At 33.2% G+C, this 19,386-nt stretch overlaps 1 protein-coding gene across 7 annotated transcripts in view; it reads right to left on the bottom strand.

Moving 5' to 3' along the window:
• The window catches only part of PDS5B (PDS5 cohesin associated factor B), a 190,580-nt gene that overhangs the window by 63,580 nt on the left and 107,614 nt on the right, over window positions 1-19,386 (bottom strand). For all 7 annotated transcript variants that reach the window (XM_042997690.1, XM_042997753.1, XM_042997806.1 and 4 more), the window contains exons 14-18: window positions 14,350-14,431; window positions 11,311-11,359; window positions 9,007-9,146; window positions 7,587-7,702; window positions 2,409-2,514 (exon numbers count right to left, since the gene is read on the bottom strand). In XM_042997690.1, the coding sequence (XP_042853624.1) occupies window positions 2,409-2,514; window positions 7,587-7,702; window positions 9,007-9,146; window positions 11,311-11,359; window positions 14,350-14,431 (493 nt within the window). The remainder of the gene's footprint in view (window positions 1-2,408; window positions 2,515-7,586; window positions 7,703-9,006; window positions 9,147-11,310; window positions 11,360-14,349; window positions 14,432-19,386) is intronic.

The following is a 19,386-nucleotide window of genomic DNA, read 5'->3' as shown; positions in this document are numbered from 1 at the left end:
TAAAAGGTATCATAACATTACAATTATCAAATCAACATGGTACTAATAGAAGAAACAAAACAGAAAACATAAAGCAATAAATAGTCCTAGCATATATAAGAACTTAGATTCTACAGAGGCAACAGAGAACGAAAATGAATGGGATTTTTAATAAACAGTCCTGATAAAACTGCATAGCTATTGGGAGAAAATCCAATTAGATCTTTCCCTCCAATACACACTTTCAAAATAAATTTCAGATGTTTATATTTCAGATTAAAGAACAGAATAAAAATTTTCTGAACAAGACAGGACTTTCAAGCTTAAAATAAACAAGTAGAATCAAATGTGGAAAGTAAAATCAAGCAAGTCATAGAAAAATATATTAAGCATAATGCCGTGTTTGTAAGATACAGAAACAAGCAAAATAAGTGATGTTAGAGATACATAAATAGAGATGATAAAACTATAAAGACAGTATGAGAATGAATAATGACCTCAAATTCAGAACAATTATATCTGGGGGATGTGAATCAGGGAAAAAACTACTCAGGGAAATTCAACAGTATTTTTTATTTTTTAATGTTTATTTATTTTGAGAGTGTTTGTGTGTGCATGAGTGAGCGGGGAAGGGGTAGAGAGACAGGGAGAGACAATCCCAAGTAGGCTCTGTGCTGTCAGCGCAGAGCCCGCGGTGCAGAACCTGATGCGGGGCTTGATCCCACGAACCTGTGAGATCATGACCTGAGCTGAAATCAAGAGCTGGACACTTAACCAACTGAGCCACCCAGGTGCCCCTCAACAGAATTGTTAATACTCTATTTGAGTTAGCATCCTATTTACTTTTCACTGTATTCAGTTTATTACCAGACCTTATAACTTACATATAATAAATTTTATTTTTTTATTTATAAAAAAGCAAAGGAAATAAAAAACTACATCAGTTTAAAAAGAACAAAAAATTGGGGCGCCTGGGTGGCTCAGTCGGTTGAGCGGCCGACTTCGGCTCGGGTCACGATCTCACAGTCCGTGAGTTCGAGCCCCGCATCGGGCTCTGTGCTGACCGCTCAGAGCCTGGAGCCTGTTTCAGATTCTGTGTCTCCCTCTCTCTCTGACCCTCCCCCGTTCATGCTCTGTCTCTCTCTGTCTCAAAAATAAATAAACGTTAAAAAAAAATAAAAAAATTAAAAAATTAAAAAAAAAAAAGAACAAAAAATTGAGATGTCAGTAGAAAATGAACACAGGATAAAAAATAATGAATTCAGCATAAGGAAAACACTAATGATTAACATATGGAAGTTATACCTCACTGCAATAATTACACAAATTAAAACATTATTTTTAGTTATCAAATTAGCAAATCTCTTTAAAATTTACAATATTCCATGTTTGTGAAGATAAGTTAGGCACCTTCCTTCACTGTTGACGGAATTATATAGGAGTATGATTTTTCTGTGAAGGAATTCGACTAAATATATACATCAAAAATTTTTGAAACTGATCATTCTCTTTACATTTCAGGATTTTTTTTTAAAAAGGCATTTGCAAGAGATCTTAGACATATTTATCTTTGCAGTGATTATAAGAATAAAATTAGAAAAATCTAAATATCCAGAGAAACAGTTGGGAATACTATGACACCGCAAAAGTGAACTAATCACCATTTCAAAAAAAATAATGTTTCTTAATATGAGCCAGACACTGTGCTAAGAAACTTACGTACATGGTTTAATTTAGTGTTCTGTGAGATAAGTGCTATCATTATCTCCATTACAGATAAGGAAGCGGAGGCAATGAACTTACCCAAAAGCATCCATCAAATAAATAACAGCCATAAATCAGATATGTTTTTTGGCACTCTTAAAAACACTATCTTAAAAACCACTGAAAAAATGCTTGTAATTTAATGAGGGAAAATAGTCAAGATATAAAACTATACACTCAGTCTAATCTCAACTATATAAAGTGGGCATTGTTTTCAAGATTAAAAGGGAAACAAAAGAAATGTTTATGTATGATAGGTTTATGAAAGTTTTCTTCTTTATAATTTTATACTTTCTAAGTTGTCAACAATTAACTGGTATTTTTGTAGTAAGTACAAGGCAGTAGCTTATTTTAACTAACAAAATAAAAAGTAAAATGAAGTTTTAGGAAGAATTTGGCTCCATCTTTGCTTCCTGATGACAACTTCTAAGTATAATTCACTATTTTAGTGTAATAATACTGGGCTATATTATACAATTTAAACCTTAAAATATTTAGCTTACATGTTAGAGGAAATGAGGAATTTCTACATGCCCTAAAATGATTGAGAAAATTTTACTTCAGGTTCTATAAACTTAAGAAGCAAGTCTGAAGCACACAAAACGTATACTATACATATTAGGCGGTCACCTGATTAGGCTCTTCATTTCACCATATGCACTTACCTTAAGCAGTTCAAGACCTGCCCTGATGGCCTGATCAGTTGGAACCCCTTCGTCTTCATCATCTGCTGTTCCATCTATTGATTTGTTCACTTGCTTAATAAGAGCACTAAAGTATGAGGGAAAAAGACGGTCATATTTGCAAGTGGCCTTTAGTAGCAACGTCTAAGAAAAATAATCCTGAATATTTTCTATATAGACCATATCCAAACACATAAAAACCTGATATAGTTGTTTCCCAAACATTACTGCAAAACCAAAAAACTGTAATAGGTATTTTGAGGCACTTGTTTTCAAAACAGTATTTTCCCCTGTCCATTCAAATGAAGTCCAAATGTTATCTGATTTGCTGTTTATTAATGCTATCTATATTTTTATTCTTGCATTTTCCATGGAAGATCTATGCCTAAACACATAAACAGATGTCTTCTAATTATCTAAAATTCATTACTTCTCCAGAAGTCCCACAATGTATATTGAAATAAAGGATAAATGGCAATATTAAGCACTTTCAAATATTACTTGCCAAAATATTGCCAAAAGCACTTGCCAAATATTACTATGTGTCAGTACTGTTGTTAAGAGCCAGAAACACACAGGCCTGTTCCTGAAAGGTGTAAAAATACCTAGATAATAGACCTATAATAAAACTTCATTAGAAATTAAAACATTAAAAAGGAAACAAAATGCTTTGAATTTTCTTCTAAAAACAAGTTTGCTTTTTTTTTTTTTTTATTTTTTTTAAACGTTTATTTATTTTTGAGAGACAGTGAGAGATAGAGCATGAGCATGGGAGGGGCAGAGAGAGGAAGAGACACAGAATTTGAAGCAGGCTCCAGGCTCTAGGCTGTCAGCACAGAGACCGACGCAGGGCTTAAACCCACAAACTGCGAGACCATGACCTGAGCCGAAGTTGGATGCTTAACCGACTGAGCCACCCAGGCGCCCCTAAAAACAAGTTTGTTATTTTAAAATAAACATTTATAATGCAATGTCAATTATCTAAAATAATCACTCACACTTTCAGGCATTCTTTTATAAAAACCAAATAACATACACTAAGGGTAGAGACATAGTATGTATCAAAATACAGGAAAATTTAACTATTCAATTGTTCCTTAAAATGCTTAGTAGCTCTATATTTCTACAAAAATATTATGTACTCAAATTTAAGTTCAAGCTACGAGTCAAATTTATCTGTCCTCCTTCAGGGTCTCCTTAAAATTTATCACCTCTTAGTGGCTGATCTATTGATTAACTGTGTCTCATAGCTCCAACTATCCCGAATAAAACTATCTCAGGGGCCCCAAGGGTTTTTACCTAGACATCCCACAGGAATGAAAAATACCACCTATCCAAAATCAAATTCATTATTTTCTTCCATGATTAAGGGCATGAAGCTCTCAGTCTAGTGAAGGAAGGCCAAAAATAAGTAAACAAATACAGAAAAAATATAATCGGGAACAACAAAGATTAGAAAGAAGGCAAAGACAAGAAGTGAAGTTCGTTACCCAGCATAGTCAGGAAAGGCATTTCTGAGCTAAGAACCAAAGAACAAGAGCCAGTCATATAAAAATCTGTGAGAAAAAGCATCAACCTCTTTGGAAAACCAAAGAGAATCAACTGAAAAACTATTAAAAAATACTGAGAGTTCAGTGACGTGACACTAACAAAACACAAAAAAATCAACAGTGCTTTTCTCTATCAGCCAAAGCCACCTATAAAATACAGACGGGGAGGGGCGCCTGGGTGGCGCAGTTGGTTAAGCGTCCAACTTCAGCCAGGTCACGATCTCGCGGTCCTTGAGTTCGAGCCCTGCGTCAGGCTCTGGGCTGATGGCTCGGAGCCTGGAGCCTGTTTCCGATTCTGTGTCTCCCTCTCTCTCTGCCCCTCCCCCCTTCATGCTCTGTCTCTCTGTCCCAAAAATAAATAAAAAACGTTGAAAAAAAAAAAATACAGACGGGGAAAATCTATTCACAACAAGTCAAAATACATAAAATAAAAAGTTATAAATGCACAGAATCTATGTGTAAACTCTAAAACTATATGAAGGGAGCATATAGGGATTTGAATAAACCAAAACAAGTCATTTTATAAAATGGGAACACAATATTATACAAATGGCATTTTTCACTAAATCTACAAATGTATCAGGGCAACACAACTTGGTAAAGAAGATTCAACAGATTCATTCTATGGCTCAACTGGAAAAATCAATTAAGGTTTGGGAACAGCCAATTAATTTTAGTGGGGGGAGGATGAAAGAACTTTCTCAACAAGATAAAAAGTATCATTAAAACCTCAGAAGACAAAGGAACCAAATTGAAAATTCATTAAGAATCCAAATCATACAAAAATTTATGCTATAATAAGGAAACATTGCAAATCAAAATTGGGAAGGGAAGAATCCTCCAATAAATGGAGTTGATATAGCTAGCATTTAAAGGATGGATATCTATTTCCACATTATACTAAAATGAATTCCAGACCAATTAAAGATTTAAACAGAAAAAACATAATCACCTAATATGATACCAAAGGCAGAAAAATCATAAAGGAAACAAATGACAGATTTAATTATATATAATTTATACAAATTTGAAAGGCAATAGAACTAAGTTAATGGCCTTATTTTATAAAGGATTCTTACAACCAATAAGCAAAAGACAACTTCTCCAAGTCTCTCATAGAAAAGTATTTCAAAAAGCAATTAACCAAGAAATATATGGGGGAAAAAATGTTCAACTTTATTAGTGACACATTGTTTTTAAAAAAGAAGATCATCATTCACCTGTAAAATGGCAAGGACTAAAAAGGTTAATAGTCACTCTAGCAGGAAGAGTTAGGTGAGTTGGACACTCACTGACTACTGGTGGGGACTAAGAGTGGAATCTGAGACATATATAGTGTGATGGTTAGCCAAGAAGGCTCTGGAGCCAAACTTCCTGGGTTACAATGTCATTTGCCACTTCCTAGCAGTGGGGAAATTATTCAACATCTGTGTAACTCACTGTTCCTTATCTATAAATTGGAAATGATAACATTTCTTGTCTCATATGGTTAAGAAGTAAACAAGCAAAAGAGATAAACATTTAGAATCATCCCAGGCACTTTATTAGGACTAACTGCTACTACGTGTTACTGTTATTTATGTTTTGATATATTTTCTGTATCACTATGACCTATTGACAATAAAGCCAAAGACCTATTTTGATTCTCAGTCAGAATGTTCATGGTACACATTATTTGTGAAAACTTTCTCGCACTTATCTTTCAAAACACTACAAAAACCTGGTGTTCTTACATTCCTGTAATTTTTCTACTATTAAACAAAATTCCAAGGTTCTGTCCATGATCTTTATATCTTTTTACTTCTTTCTATACAATCTCTTGCCCAGGGAAAGAATCCATTATCACAGTTTCATATTAAGCTCAATTTTCCTTGATTTTTTAAGAACTTTTTGGTCATGTCCAAGTAAGAAGCACATGAGATCCCTTAATTCTTTTCAAAGTTATTACTATGTGCTTCATTGGAACTTGAGTTCTTAGACTTCTGACTCCTCAACTTTATTCCCATCTCCAGTAAGATGACCCATTCTTTTAAAACCTTCCCCAAATATAATCTTTCCTTTCCATCCCACTACCAGCATCCAAAATTTATAACACTTTACAGTCTATCCCTTCTACTTCCTTCCTCCTACCCATCATTAATCATCCACTGTTCTCAACAGACTAAAGTAAAAGCTCTAAAGTTATACCTTAAATGCTTTCCACAATCTGATCCCAACTCCTTTTTTAGCATTATCTCATAATATTTCTATACCTTTCCACACTATAGTTTAAATGGATGGCAATCATTTCCTAAATATCCTTTTTTTTTTTTTTTTCCTATCTAGCTAGCTTGGTTTATATTAACCTCAGTACCTAGAATATTCTTTCTCCCACCTCCATAAAAACATAATCTTACACATTCTTCCTCTTAGGTCAAATACTACTCTCTTAGAGAAATCCTTGAGTCCTCTGAACACTGTCTGCATTAATTTTATGAAACTATAATATAATCTCTCAGCTAAAACTCTTTATTCCATTACCAAACAGAGGGTTAATGAAAAACAAAAAGTATGGTTTGCTAGTATCTAACTAGCATTGCCTTGAGTATAGAAAGCATGAGATTATTTACTTAAATAAGGAGTTTCAGTCTGATTCAGTACTAATATAGAGGGGTCTGATTTTTTTGTTTTAAAACCATAGAAACCCTTCTTCAAATGAAAACTGATGCAAGAGGAATCCAAAGTGACTACAGGGTATCCAAAGTGGTGTCTCCCTACTTTGCAGGGGATCACAGTCCAAAAGCTACACCTTCTACCCTCCCAAACAAACAAATCCCCCAAAAGGGTTCACTGAGTACAGGATGGTATTATTTAGTGTAGATTGTAATATATCTCATTTACTGATAACCAGTAAATCAGAATGTAATGAATGTATGTATGCGTGTATGTGTGTGTATACACACACACACACACACACACACACACACACACACACACACACATTCTATAAGTGCTTTCTTTTCTCAACCAGTGAAACATTTTAGGAAAATGTTTAAAAAAAACAAAACAAAACAAAACATTTTACCTAAGGGAATACAGTCATAAAAAGAAAAGTATTTTCCCAGATGTCACAGTTAGGTGATATATAAGCGGAAGTGAGTATTGTTTTAAAAATAACACTTTGCGTTCTCAAATATCTGTGAAAATGCATCATATACTGCTTTACAACATATTCACCTAATCTTCTTTTCCTGAGGGCATAATTACAAGTTGTCTGCATTACTCATCCTATTCAAGCTACCTAAAAAGAGTAATTCCTGGTATACTGGTAACAGAAACTAGGCTTAAAATGATATTTTCTCATCTAAATGGAAGTAATATTTAACATGAAAATAAATAACAAGATAAATATACACAAATATGTACAGATCAGTGTGTACACATACATTACACACACATATATATGAACAGACAGATGTACAGACATATATAGATTCATATATAGCCACTTTACATATACAAAAAATCTACACAGTTAAGTGCCTTGTGTATAGCAGGTACTCAAAAGCAACTGACTGAAGTATGAATGAATGAATAGTAACGAAAATTTAGTATTTTTATATACAAATACCTGATAGATTCAGTATCTATGTGCACAGGTGCTATCCTCTCCAAGAGAAACTTGATCATTTCCAGGAAAGGATTTGTAGGTTGTTTGGGGTTGCCCAGCTTCTTAGTTATTTCACGCTGTAAGGTAGATTTTTTTTTTAAATATTACAAAAATTTGTTTAAATAAATACGTCACATTAAAATGTTTAGGACCTAAAGTAATTAAAATCATGCAATACTGGTATTGGAATAAGAAAATCAACAGGAATTGCATGAATTGAGCAAACAAAACTAAGAATTTTGCATATGAGAGGGGTAACATTTCAACTAACAGGAAAAAGATGGATTATTCAATATACTGTTTTGAAATAACTGAACAGACATATAGAATAAAGAGACAGATCCCTATCTCATACTCTATACCAAAAACATTCCAAAGAGATAAAACAAGTACAAAAGAATAAAACCAAGGGTCAGTGGAGATAAATACTTCAGAGAGTAATATAATCAAAGAAGCTTGTTAAAACTGTAGATTCTTGGACCTCACTGAGGAGATTAGTCAATCTGGGGTGGAGACAAGAATCATCGTTTTCTCTTTATTAAAAACCTCTCGGAAGATGCACTGGCAACAGACTGAGAAATCCTTACATCAGTAAATATTTTCATTGACTTGCGATAGAATGGGGTTTTGAAAGCAGGACACAAAAGGCAAAAACCTTAAAGAGTCTGCTGATAGACTTAGCTAGATAAAAATAAAACTATGGTACATAAAGAACATCCAAATCAAAATGGAAGGGTAGACTATAAATGACAGATAATTATTTGCAGCTTAATTAACATATATGATTAACAAATCAATAGGACAAAGATAAATGTCATTCCATAGGCAAAGATTAAAAACATACAATACACAAAAAAACATAAATGGCTAATATGCCCAAGGAGAAAAAAAATGGTCAAATGACCAGGAACCAGGACTATAAATCCCACCAAAATAATTATGTTTTGAGTTTTGCTTCTTTCCAACAATGACAGAATCCAATACTGAATCTATCCTAAAGAAATATTCAAGGCTGTGTAAAATGATTTAGCTATAAAGATATTGAAGTGTTCTTTAAACAAAAACTGGGGAAAAAAATCTCAATGTGTAACATAAGTGGATTGTTCAATTCAATGGTATGCTATGTTGCTATTAATGCTGTAAAAAACTAATAAAAATAAGTAAAATGCACAAAGCTGTACAGATAATATCTTATTTTGGAAGATACATCCTACAGTATTAACAACAATTGTCTCTACACGGGGGTCACAGTTATCTGTATTGTCATTTCTGTGATATTTTCTAAATTTTACCCAACAAATATAAATTATTTTATAAAAAGGGTCAAAAAAAGATGTGAGGGTTTCTTGAAACATTAGCTCTTCTAATCGTCTTCCCTTACCACACAGCCTTCAGCCTGCTTGCAGGAGCATGTTGGACTAACAAGTACTTCCAGCTGTTTTCTTATTTTCTCATCATCTTCCAACACCTGTGTGAACTTCTTCATGAAATCCTGAGCCTTACCAGGATCTGGCAAATTTCCTTCAATCAATTAAAATCCAATTAAAATGCTATTTCAGAAATTTCTCAAAATAACAGAAGATCAACATTCTTCATTCTTATTACCTTAATAATCCTAATTTACAAATTCTGTTTAGTTTAATTAGAAATTGTGGATCAACTTCAGTAGTCAATTTTCCCTAAATTCTGCTTTCTAGAAATAGGAAACAAGAACACTATGAAGAAACTTCTTGGTAGGGAAAGACTGAACTGACTCTAAATACCCCTTATAATATTTAAGGGCATTAAATGTCCACCTGAAGATAACAATTTATTACTGTCTCGAGTTTGTTGTGTATACTGTTCTCTTGTAACTCACAGAAAGAGATCAGTAAGTTTCACCTTTAAGAAACTATTCTCCTATACTGAGTTACTGTTAAAACCATCCGGTTCATATACACATGGCTATCTGTCAATGACACACGCTGAGTAACAGTTTCAGGTATTGCTGCTGGATGTTATGATTGGATGAGAAAGGATGAGTCCTCATAGAATCAAAGATGATTTTTATACTACTCTCCTAATATATCCATGTATTAAAACACTTATGAAAGCTAGTAAAATGCTAATCCTAGTGTCTATTTTTTTTTAATTATTCACAAATGTTACAGAGGACCAGACTAGGATACTTCTAATAACAGAAATTATAATACAGAACCACGGACTGTAATAAAAGTTGTAGAAATTCAACTAAATCTTAAAACATGAATGCAGTCGTTAAGTTCATATACAACTTTAAAATTCCATTTCAAGTCTTGGCTAGATCAATGAGGATAATAAGAACAAACTGTCCCTATTAATACTTGACTATCTGACTTTTTCATGTTTCTATAATACAAAAAAAATCTACTGTAGTGTCTTCAAATAATTTTGGACAATATAACTTTACAGCCCCTCCATGATGTGTAAGTATCGTATTAAAGGCTACAATAAAATCTACCATTTAAGAAACAAAAAGAATGAGAATGAGGTAAGAGGGAAATGGGAAATGGGGGAGGGGGTGACAGAGCGAGAAAAGAGGGAGGAAACAAAAAACCTGTATTTCAACATTCTACAAACATACTTGACCATGGAACCCTTTTTTCTAACAGTACTATTAACACCTTCAAGATACCAGCATTCCTCAGAACAGAATTTGGGAAAACAGGGGTAAAATATAGAAAAAATATAGGAGATATCTCCTTTTAAGAGACAGCGCCACAGCCAAACTACTGAGGAAATAGTTATTAAAAAGCAATACCAGAAAATCACTTGCTTTAAGGTCATCCAAAGAGACTGAAACTAATTTATGTTTAACTGCCCAAAACTAAAAGATACTTTGGTCTTAAACCCGTACTCATGCCAAAAATCCTATCGCTTAGTCTAAAATTCAGTTAATTAGGTTACTGTTCTCTTCAGAACCTGAGCATTACTTCCATACACAGCTTGAAATATTTGTGAACATCTCAGAAATCCATCTAAGATAAATCTGTTCACTACTACCAAGTGGAAACTCAGCAGAAGCATTACCTGATTTTCCGTCTGTCCGTGTGCTGTGCTACACAGTGATCTCTGAGGTGGGTGGAAAAGCAACTGCCATACAAAAACACCTACACTGCCCTATCCTTGCACTGAACAAAGGAGATGTGCCACACAATCCTTTTGTATTTACTGTCAAGTGCAATTAAATAACATTTTATTTGAAATCACTGAAAGCAAAAAAGCAAATCAGTACTTTTTTTTCCCCCCAAAGAAGCTCTTCTGTGGTTATTAGGTATACCCTTTCCTCTAAAATTTGGCTCAGAATGAAATTAGCATCAGACAGATTCACATTAAAGCAAGCAACACCAAGGAAAAGATTCAGTTTTCACAGCAAGGTTATGCAATAATTTGAATGAATTCCCCAAAATATATTTATATAATAAACCCTTTCTCCAGCGTTTGTTCATTCCAACACACAAAAGAAAAAGAAAAATTCTGTGTAGCAAAATAAATGAGAATCAGAGAAAAAGAAAAGCTGAAGCTGAGTTGTCTGTTAAAAATCAAAAACACTGGACTCTTTTCCTGTATTATCAGAGCCTAAAGTGGAACTCCACGAAACAAGTTACCAAAAACAAATATTTCAATTAAACCTTCAATTTTACATATAATATCTGAAATAACTTACTTGTAATAACCATCACTTTTGAAAATATGGCCTTGACACTGGCATCTGTCTGTAAATCACACAAAAAACGCAAAATTAGTACTTCCTAATAATCTTCATCATACCCTTCAGAAAATTAGAGAATAACCTACTAATGTTCCAGGCCCACACCCGGACCACCACCACGGTGAGCTCCTTCTTGAACCAGGTTCAAACTCGACAAAGTGGATGAAAGTGGAAGTGAGTGCTCTGTTGTCACCATCTCTTCCCTCACCCTGTTTGGTCAGCCTCCAAACAAACAAACAAACAAACGACTGTTGTACCAACCTTTAGAAACAGGGAGAGATTTTGTTTTCTTTAGTAGTGAAAGAACAGGGCAACTTAGATTAGAAAAGGAATAAAATAACCTGGTTTTCAAGTTTTTAAGCTTATCTCAAACAAAAAATTGATAAGGATATAATGCCGGTTGACTTAAGGCCTTCCCACAATTTTTAAGCCAGAGGATTATAAGGCATAGTCATGGAGCTTATGGGGAAGAACTAGATATAGACCATTACAAAAACGCCACTGACATGTACAAAAGATTCTTCCAAGAGTGCTGTTTATTTGCTGTATGAACATTATTTCAGTAAATCAACGTGTCACCATATTGTGCTTCATGTAATACAGTCTGTAAAGTCGTATGTGTAAAAAATGTTTCTAAAGGTGCTAGTTATTCAATGCATCAAGTTAGTGTTGTTTTTTTTAAAGGTGTCATTCAGCAACTCTGTATAATATACTGGACCAGAAAAATACTGGAGTGAAGGCAAAAAAATAAAATAAAAAAATCATCCCTAGTTAGAAGGAGCTTGCTAAGAGAAGATACAAAACACAGAATTCAAGAGTTAATTCCCAAATATTTGGAATTTAAAGTATTTGAATAAATCTGTCCAGAATCAAAAGATTCTATTGTTTAATTTGGGGGAAGCAGGTGTTGCTGGGCTTTCAAGAAGTTAATCCACATGAAAAGGAAAGAGTATCAACAAAAGTACAACACTAGAAATTATGTCCCTTTGTGTGACACTGAGCAAATCTAAATTTAGTTAAATAGAGAAGAAGGGCTATACTGCTGAACTAAATAGAAATAAAAACTACCTTTATCAGACTGAATAAGGAAAAAGGCAAAAAAACATACTGATTACTAAGAGTCTTCCTAGTAAAAGAGGAATATAAACACCCAAAAATTAAATATAGCTTTGAATTTTTTCTACCCTTAACTCTATAACGTCTACTATAATTCTCAGTATAAAGTGAGGTACTATCTTCCATTTGGTTTCTTCTTCAACCCGACACATTAATGAGAATTTCCTCTTTAACCTGGATAACTCAGTAATTATTTTAAGACAAGTTAAAGGAAAATTCCACTAGGTGGGAAGACATTAAAACATTTTAATTGAATTGAGACTATATTTTGTTATTTCACATGAGAATGAAATTATAAGACCCTCCCAACTTGTTATCAACCGGCAAGGGAAAAGAAGGTCCCACTAAATAAATTTTAAAAGGACAGTGAAAGTCAAGAACAAAGGTATTTTTTTTATTAGTCTCATACATCATGCTGTTCAACATATGACCTGCACACTTAATATACTACTTGGCTATTATGACTTCAATAATGCCTAAAATCAGGAATAATTTTATTTACATACACATGAAAACATCTCATATTTTTGGTTAACCATGCAACTTTGACCAAAAGGAAGTAAATTAATACAGCTCTAATCAGCAAATAGAAGAACATTATCCAGAGCTTATTAACTAAAATACACTAACTTATCGCATTAGAACATTAACTGAAACACATGTTTACTGGCTGAAGCATACTAACTTAAATGGAATTTTCCAATTTTGCTAGTTGGCAGAGAAAGTACTGAAATAGCAGAATCACACTAACATTAGTTTTAAGTCATTTATAATAAGAAAAAAGTAATTCTAGCAGGTTCAATATATTCAATAATCAAAGAGATTATGTTATGTTCAATAAACCAGAAGCAAAGAGATTACTGTTAGCCCTAACATGAAACAACTCCTCTCTATTGACCTCTGTTCTATGACCATGCAGTATATGTTTTGTTTTGTGGAAGTTTTTTTGCGGGGGGGATGGTGGTGAGGCATTCCACTATAGACTGAAAGGAAATAAAACGTAACAGCATATTGTCACTTATGTGTGTCATTTAAAATGACCACACGTACTGCTTTTTCAATGAATTATACCTTTTACAGGCCTATATACAACATTCTCAAAAAATATTCCAGGGGGGAAAAAACTAGAATCACTGTAAAATTTCAAAAAATAAAATACATCAACTGAGTGAATACCACAATTATAATTATGAAAATCAAGCAGTACATTAAAACTACCGTGATATTTTAAGTAAAAATATAAAGATACTTAACTAAAATTGCATAATACTAAAATTTTCTAAAACCACAAGACTATTCAAAGATGATGGGAACATTTTAGTGTGGCAAGATAGAGTGCAGTTTTACTCTATTTTCTATGTTTTCAATGACAGTTATTGTTTTGTTTTTTTTTTAAACTATAAAAGAACTTTAATTCTGAGTACAAAGAAGTACATTCTCTTTCCTGTTAGGTATCATCTTTTACAAATATAGTAAATGTAAATTTTAAATGTTCTACGCAATCAATTTCTTAAAAATTTCTGTGTTCTGGGGCACCTGGGTGGCTCAGGTGATGATCTCACAGTGGTGAAATCAAGCCCCACATCAGACATTGTGCTGGGGCTTTGCACTGGGCATGGAGCCTGCTTAAGAGTCTCTCTCCCCCCTTTCCCTCTGCCCCTCCCCTGCTCATGAAATTTCACTCTCTCAAAAAAAAATAAATAAAGAAAAATAAATTTTTTTTTCAGTGTTCTAAATTAGAGATCATAGCTTCTCGAGTAGAATGGTTCCATATAGAAATAGGTATTTCAACACACTGTAGCAATGGTGAAGAGTAACTAAAATATAGGTGTTTTACAAAACTTGTCAAAGAAAAACTTTTCATTAAATTTAACTTACTTTGGGTTGCTTAATTAAGTCAAGCAAATCCTTTACTTGATGTCGGAGCAGATTTTGACATTTCCACATCTCATTCAATGCTCTGAAAAACACAAACACATCAATTTAAATAACAAAACAGAATAAAAATCCTACTGGAATATTCCAAATATATTGCTTTTTATTCCAAAGTCAAATATTCCAAAGTCAATATTTTCAAGTTCAAATATTAACAAAAAAATGAGAGACGAGGTAAATTTCACAGGACTAAGCAAACTGATGATGTATGGGGAGAAAGAAGAGTCCTACATAAAAGACACGAACATTGGAAGCAATATTTGTATTAAAAGAAAATGGTTGTTTTTTGGTTTGTACAAAAATAGGGAAGAACTATTATTAACTACAACATGTCTGTAAACTAGGGTAGAAGAATTACCTACTGAGATTATAACCTTTAGAAATAAAGGAATGCGTGATGGAGTAAGGTCCTACAGTAGGCAGGATAAAAAGGAATCAAAAGAAAAGAGTGAATACTGAGAGAATGAGGGATAGTTTTTCCTACAACAGAAATATTTACAATGTCACTTCATAGATTACGTTTATGTATTATATAAAATATATATTATATACCTATATATAAGTAAACAGTCATTAAATAAGATTAAAATATGTAACCAAACTGATGTAAATTAAAAAATGACAATTTCTCACTTGTTTTATTTAATCCTCAAATTCTCAGTTTAGAGGTACAATTTATGTGTTTAGATTTTTAAGGACTCACTGAGGTTTACAGTCTGAATGAAGTATACAGAGTTAATTAAATAACATGTTTATATAAATTACATAAACCAGGTATTTATTATATGTTATATACAACTATAACATTCCATATAAGTAAAAATATGTATACTATATAATTTCATGTACATGTATTTACATGTTATATATAAATGTTTGTTATATAAATATGTATTATTACATAGATACATGTATTTACATATTATTTGAATACTATTTTTATATGGCAAAATTTTTGATGTCCTCTTAATACTTTTATTGTTTTCAGGCAGAAATTTAAATCTAAAATTAAACTATATACATACTCAAGAAAATATGCATAAATCCTAACAGCCAATGTTATTGAAATATTACATTACAGAATTCAAAACCACATATATTTTAATATATGAAAAGAGAATTTTCCAAAACCAAATACTTTCCATTATTTTGTTTCCAATTTTCTATAGATCTATTACCCTCCAGTATCATTCATATGAAGCATTGCCATAAAAAGTAATACGGTACAGAAGCATATAAAACCACCCTTTCTCTTTTGACAGACGATCGTTAAAAATTTTCATTCTCCTCCTTAACACTATGTTTTAAGAATACCTTTGGATACCTTTATAGAAGTAAAATAGTTTAAATGTGGACACTTAAATTCCTTTACAGTCATCACCTCAAAATGGTACTGGCAAACCAACAGTACTGGGGACATTGTATCTTAGAAGTTAAATTTAAAATAACTATACTATTTTCAAGTTATTAAATTTCAATTAAAAGTTTAATTGGCATGTTTTAAGAATGTAAATATGAAAAGAAAAATGACCAGTATACAGAGGGCTGTAAAAGTCTAACAGCTAAGAGTTAATCTTCAAAGAAACAGAGCAGTCATCTGTGAAATTATTCCTGAATTCCAAAGTCAATGAATGGTCTCTCACTTGCTAACACTATATCATTACTTACAACTTCTGACAGGCCTAGATTTTGTAACCTGTCTTCACTTAAACTAAAACAGAAACTATTTTACCTATTATAGTTATTTGTTACTTTAAATATGAAATCTCAAGTAATTCTAAATCTCCTTCTAAACTATTACGGCTATAGCTTAAATCAAAAAGTGACCACCACTAAGAATTTATATTGTAATATATTTTTAGGGAAACCATCCTCTGAAGTACTTTAATAAAATTATCTTAAGCAGCAAAGACAAATTTATGCTTGTGTTTGCCCTTCTCAACAGTCCTTAAAAAGAAAAAAAAAATAGTAGAAACATTATTATAAAGACTCGTATCATTTCATATGAGCCTGAATTCCAGCTCTGTCACTACATAAATGTGAAAAATTTGCTTAAAGCATAGATACTCTTACAGTTGTCATCTGTTGAGTCCCCTCACTAGGATTTTGCACTAACTCGAAGAAAAAGACAGCCACCATTGGGTTGCAGTCAGAAACCTGCGCAAATATTGAAGAGAACCTCCCTTCCAACATTCTGCTCCCAGTTGGCAAATTGCCCACCAGATGAAGCCGTACAAAAATGGGTCAAGAGGAGAGCCAACCTAACCAAAGAGATCACAACCAGGACACCTGAAACTACCACTAACTTTTGTCATTAACAGTTGTTCTAGGAAACCTGGGGGAGGTGGCAACACACACCAGGATTAGAGAGTACTCAAGCCTCCCTCTGTTCTCTTTTTCATTAGTGAAGATATTTAGTTAACTTAGGGGCTTACCCAAAACTGATATACATCAAAAATTTAACGTTTATTTATTTTTGAGACAGAGAGAGACAGAGCATGAACGGGGAGGGTCAGAGAGAGGGAGACACAGAATCCGAAACAGGCTCCAGGCTCTGACCGTCAGCACAGAGCCCGACGTGGGGCTCGAACTCACAGACCGCGAGATCGTGACCTGAGCCGAAGTCGGCCGCCTAACCGACTGAGCCACCCAGGCGCCCCTATACATCAAAAATTTAAAACATATTAAGTACTTTGTCTTCCCCAGAAGAACATGATCATAGAAAAAAATATAGGCTCTTTCAGCAAATGATTATTACTGTTCAGGAAAATGAAAAAAAAAAAAAAAAGATAAAATTTGAGACTCAAAAGATTTGCAAAAAATAAGATGGCTAATAATGTTTAGGAAGATGCAAAAAATTACAAGCCACTGATGGGAATACAAATTAGCATAATCATATTGGAAAATAATCTGACACCAGTTTACAATGCTGAAAATGTGTATACTCATCAATTCTACTCCTAGGTATACATCAGTGATTCCAAACCTTGGTTGCCCATTAAAATCTACAGAAACACTTTTCTAAAAACCCCAATGCCCAGACTACACTTCAAATTAAATGACCATCTCTGAAGGTGAGATTTAGGTGTCCGTATTGTTTAAACCTTCTTCAAGTAATTCCAACATGTAGCCAAATCTGAGAACCATTTATAACCATACCTTAGAGAAACCTATGCATGTGTATTCTCAATTGAAAACTGTTCATAGTGGTACTATCTGCATTAGTAAAAAAAAAAAAAAAAAAAAAAAAAAAAAAAAATGGAAAGACAAATGTCCATTCTTTCCACGGACTCAAATTTCCAATGACAAGATAACAGAATAAAATTATGACATCATGACATAATGTAATTCAATACCACAGTGAAATTGAATGACCAAAAAGCTATATATATTTTTGATGAATCTTAGGAACACAATAAAATGGGGGAGGGGGGGTAGTTAGAGAAGACTATATCCACAATTGTTCCACTTTTGTAAAGTTCAAAAACAAGCAAAAATAAGTAATATTATTAAGGGATAGACATACATATATATATGTATATAGACACACACATATATATATATAGACACATATATATATATATATATAGACATAGAGAGACATAGAGACACACATATAGAGACATATATAGAGACATAAGGAGACACATATATAGAGACATACAGAGACAGAGACATATATATAGACATAGAGAGAGAGACATATGTGTATAAGACATATCTGTATAAGACTATTTTTTAAAAGGAAATGAAAAATACATAATTAAGGCTAGTAGTATCCTTAGGTGAAAGACAGGAGGATGAAAAAGAGAAGAGTTCACAAGATGGATGTGGATTCACAGATATATTTATTACTATGTTTTGAAACTCATATGCAATTTCTTGGTGTGCATTAAATATTTCATAACAATAAATGTAACGACTTTTGGAGAAATCACAAATGTAAAGTAGAAGTTACAAAATGTTAAGTATTTGATTTACAGTTAGTTAATTCCAAAATGTTGGTTAAAATAAAAAATCATGTTAAAAGTATTATAAAGGCACCTGGATGGCTCAGTCGGCTAAATGTCCATCTCTTGGTTTCAACTCAGGTCATGATCTCATGAGTCATAGGTTTAAGCCGCCCTGTTGGGCTCTGCACTAACAGTATGGAGCCTGCTTGGGATTCTCTCTGTCTTCCTCCCTCGCTCTGCACCTCCCCTGCTCGCTGTCTTTAAAATAAACTTTTTTTAAAAAATAAAAATATTACAAATATCTGTTTTAAGTTAAAATACTTAACTATTCACTCACCATTTTTGTAGAATCAATTGGTCCACACACTGGAATTTACTTTAGACTTTGCCATGGTGTTATTTTTCAGTGTATCTTTTATGATTGGCGGTTTTACTTTTTAAAAAAAAAATGTTTATTCTTGAGAGAAAGTGAGTGAGAATGTGTGCAAGACAGCGACCGGGGGAGGGGCAGAGAAAGGGAGGCAGAGGATACAAAGCGGGCTTCATCGACCACTGACAGCACAGAACCTGATGCCGGGCTCGAAATCACAAACCTTGAGATCCACCCAGGTGCTCCAGCATTTTCACTTTTTAATTCAATCAACCATTGTTGTTATTTAAGTGACAAATAATATTGCATACATATAGCTTTATAACTGCTACTTAGTGTTTTCTATTTACAATTATTTTTCTTAATTTTTTACATTTCTCATATTAAAGTTTTCACTAGCTCCGTCTCGCTCCTTCTGGGTTCGGAAGCCATACGTTCTAATTCTCTTCTTTTAGGACAACTCAAATTTTTAATTCGCACACTTAATTCACAGCTTAATTAATCAACATGTGTGTCCTCATTCTTCTGTGATAAAAGAACTGTAGAACATTTTATCTACATTCCTACATGCTGTTATCGGATAGTGTCCACCTAGTATTCAAAATTTTTTACAAACGCACAGGACCAACCAATCAGAAAGCAGGCAGTCCTTCTGCT

Source organism: Panthera tigris, chromosome A1 (genome assembly GCF_018350195.1).
Source record: "Panthera tigris isolate Pti1 chromosome A1, P.tigris_Pti1_mat1.1, whole genome shotgun sequence".
NCBI classification, from domain to species: Eukaryota; Metazoa; Chordata; class Mammalia; order Carnivora; family Felidae; genus Panthera; species Panthera tigris.
Note: the sequence above shows the minus strand (reverse complement) of the source record. Positions and strands in the feature narration are given on the sequence as shown.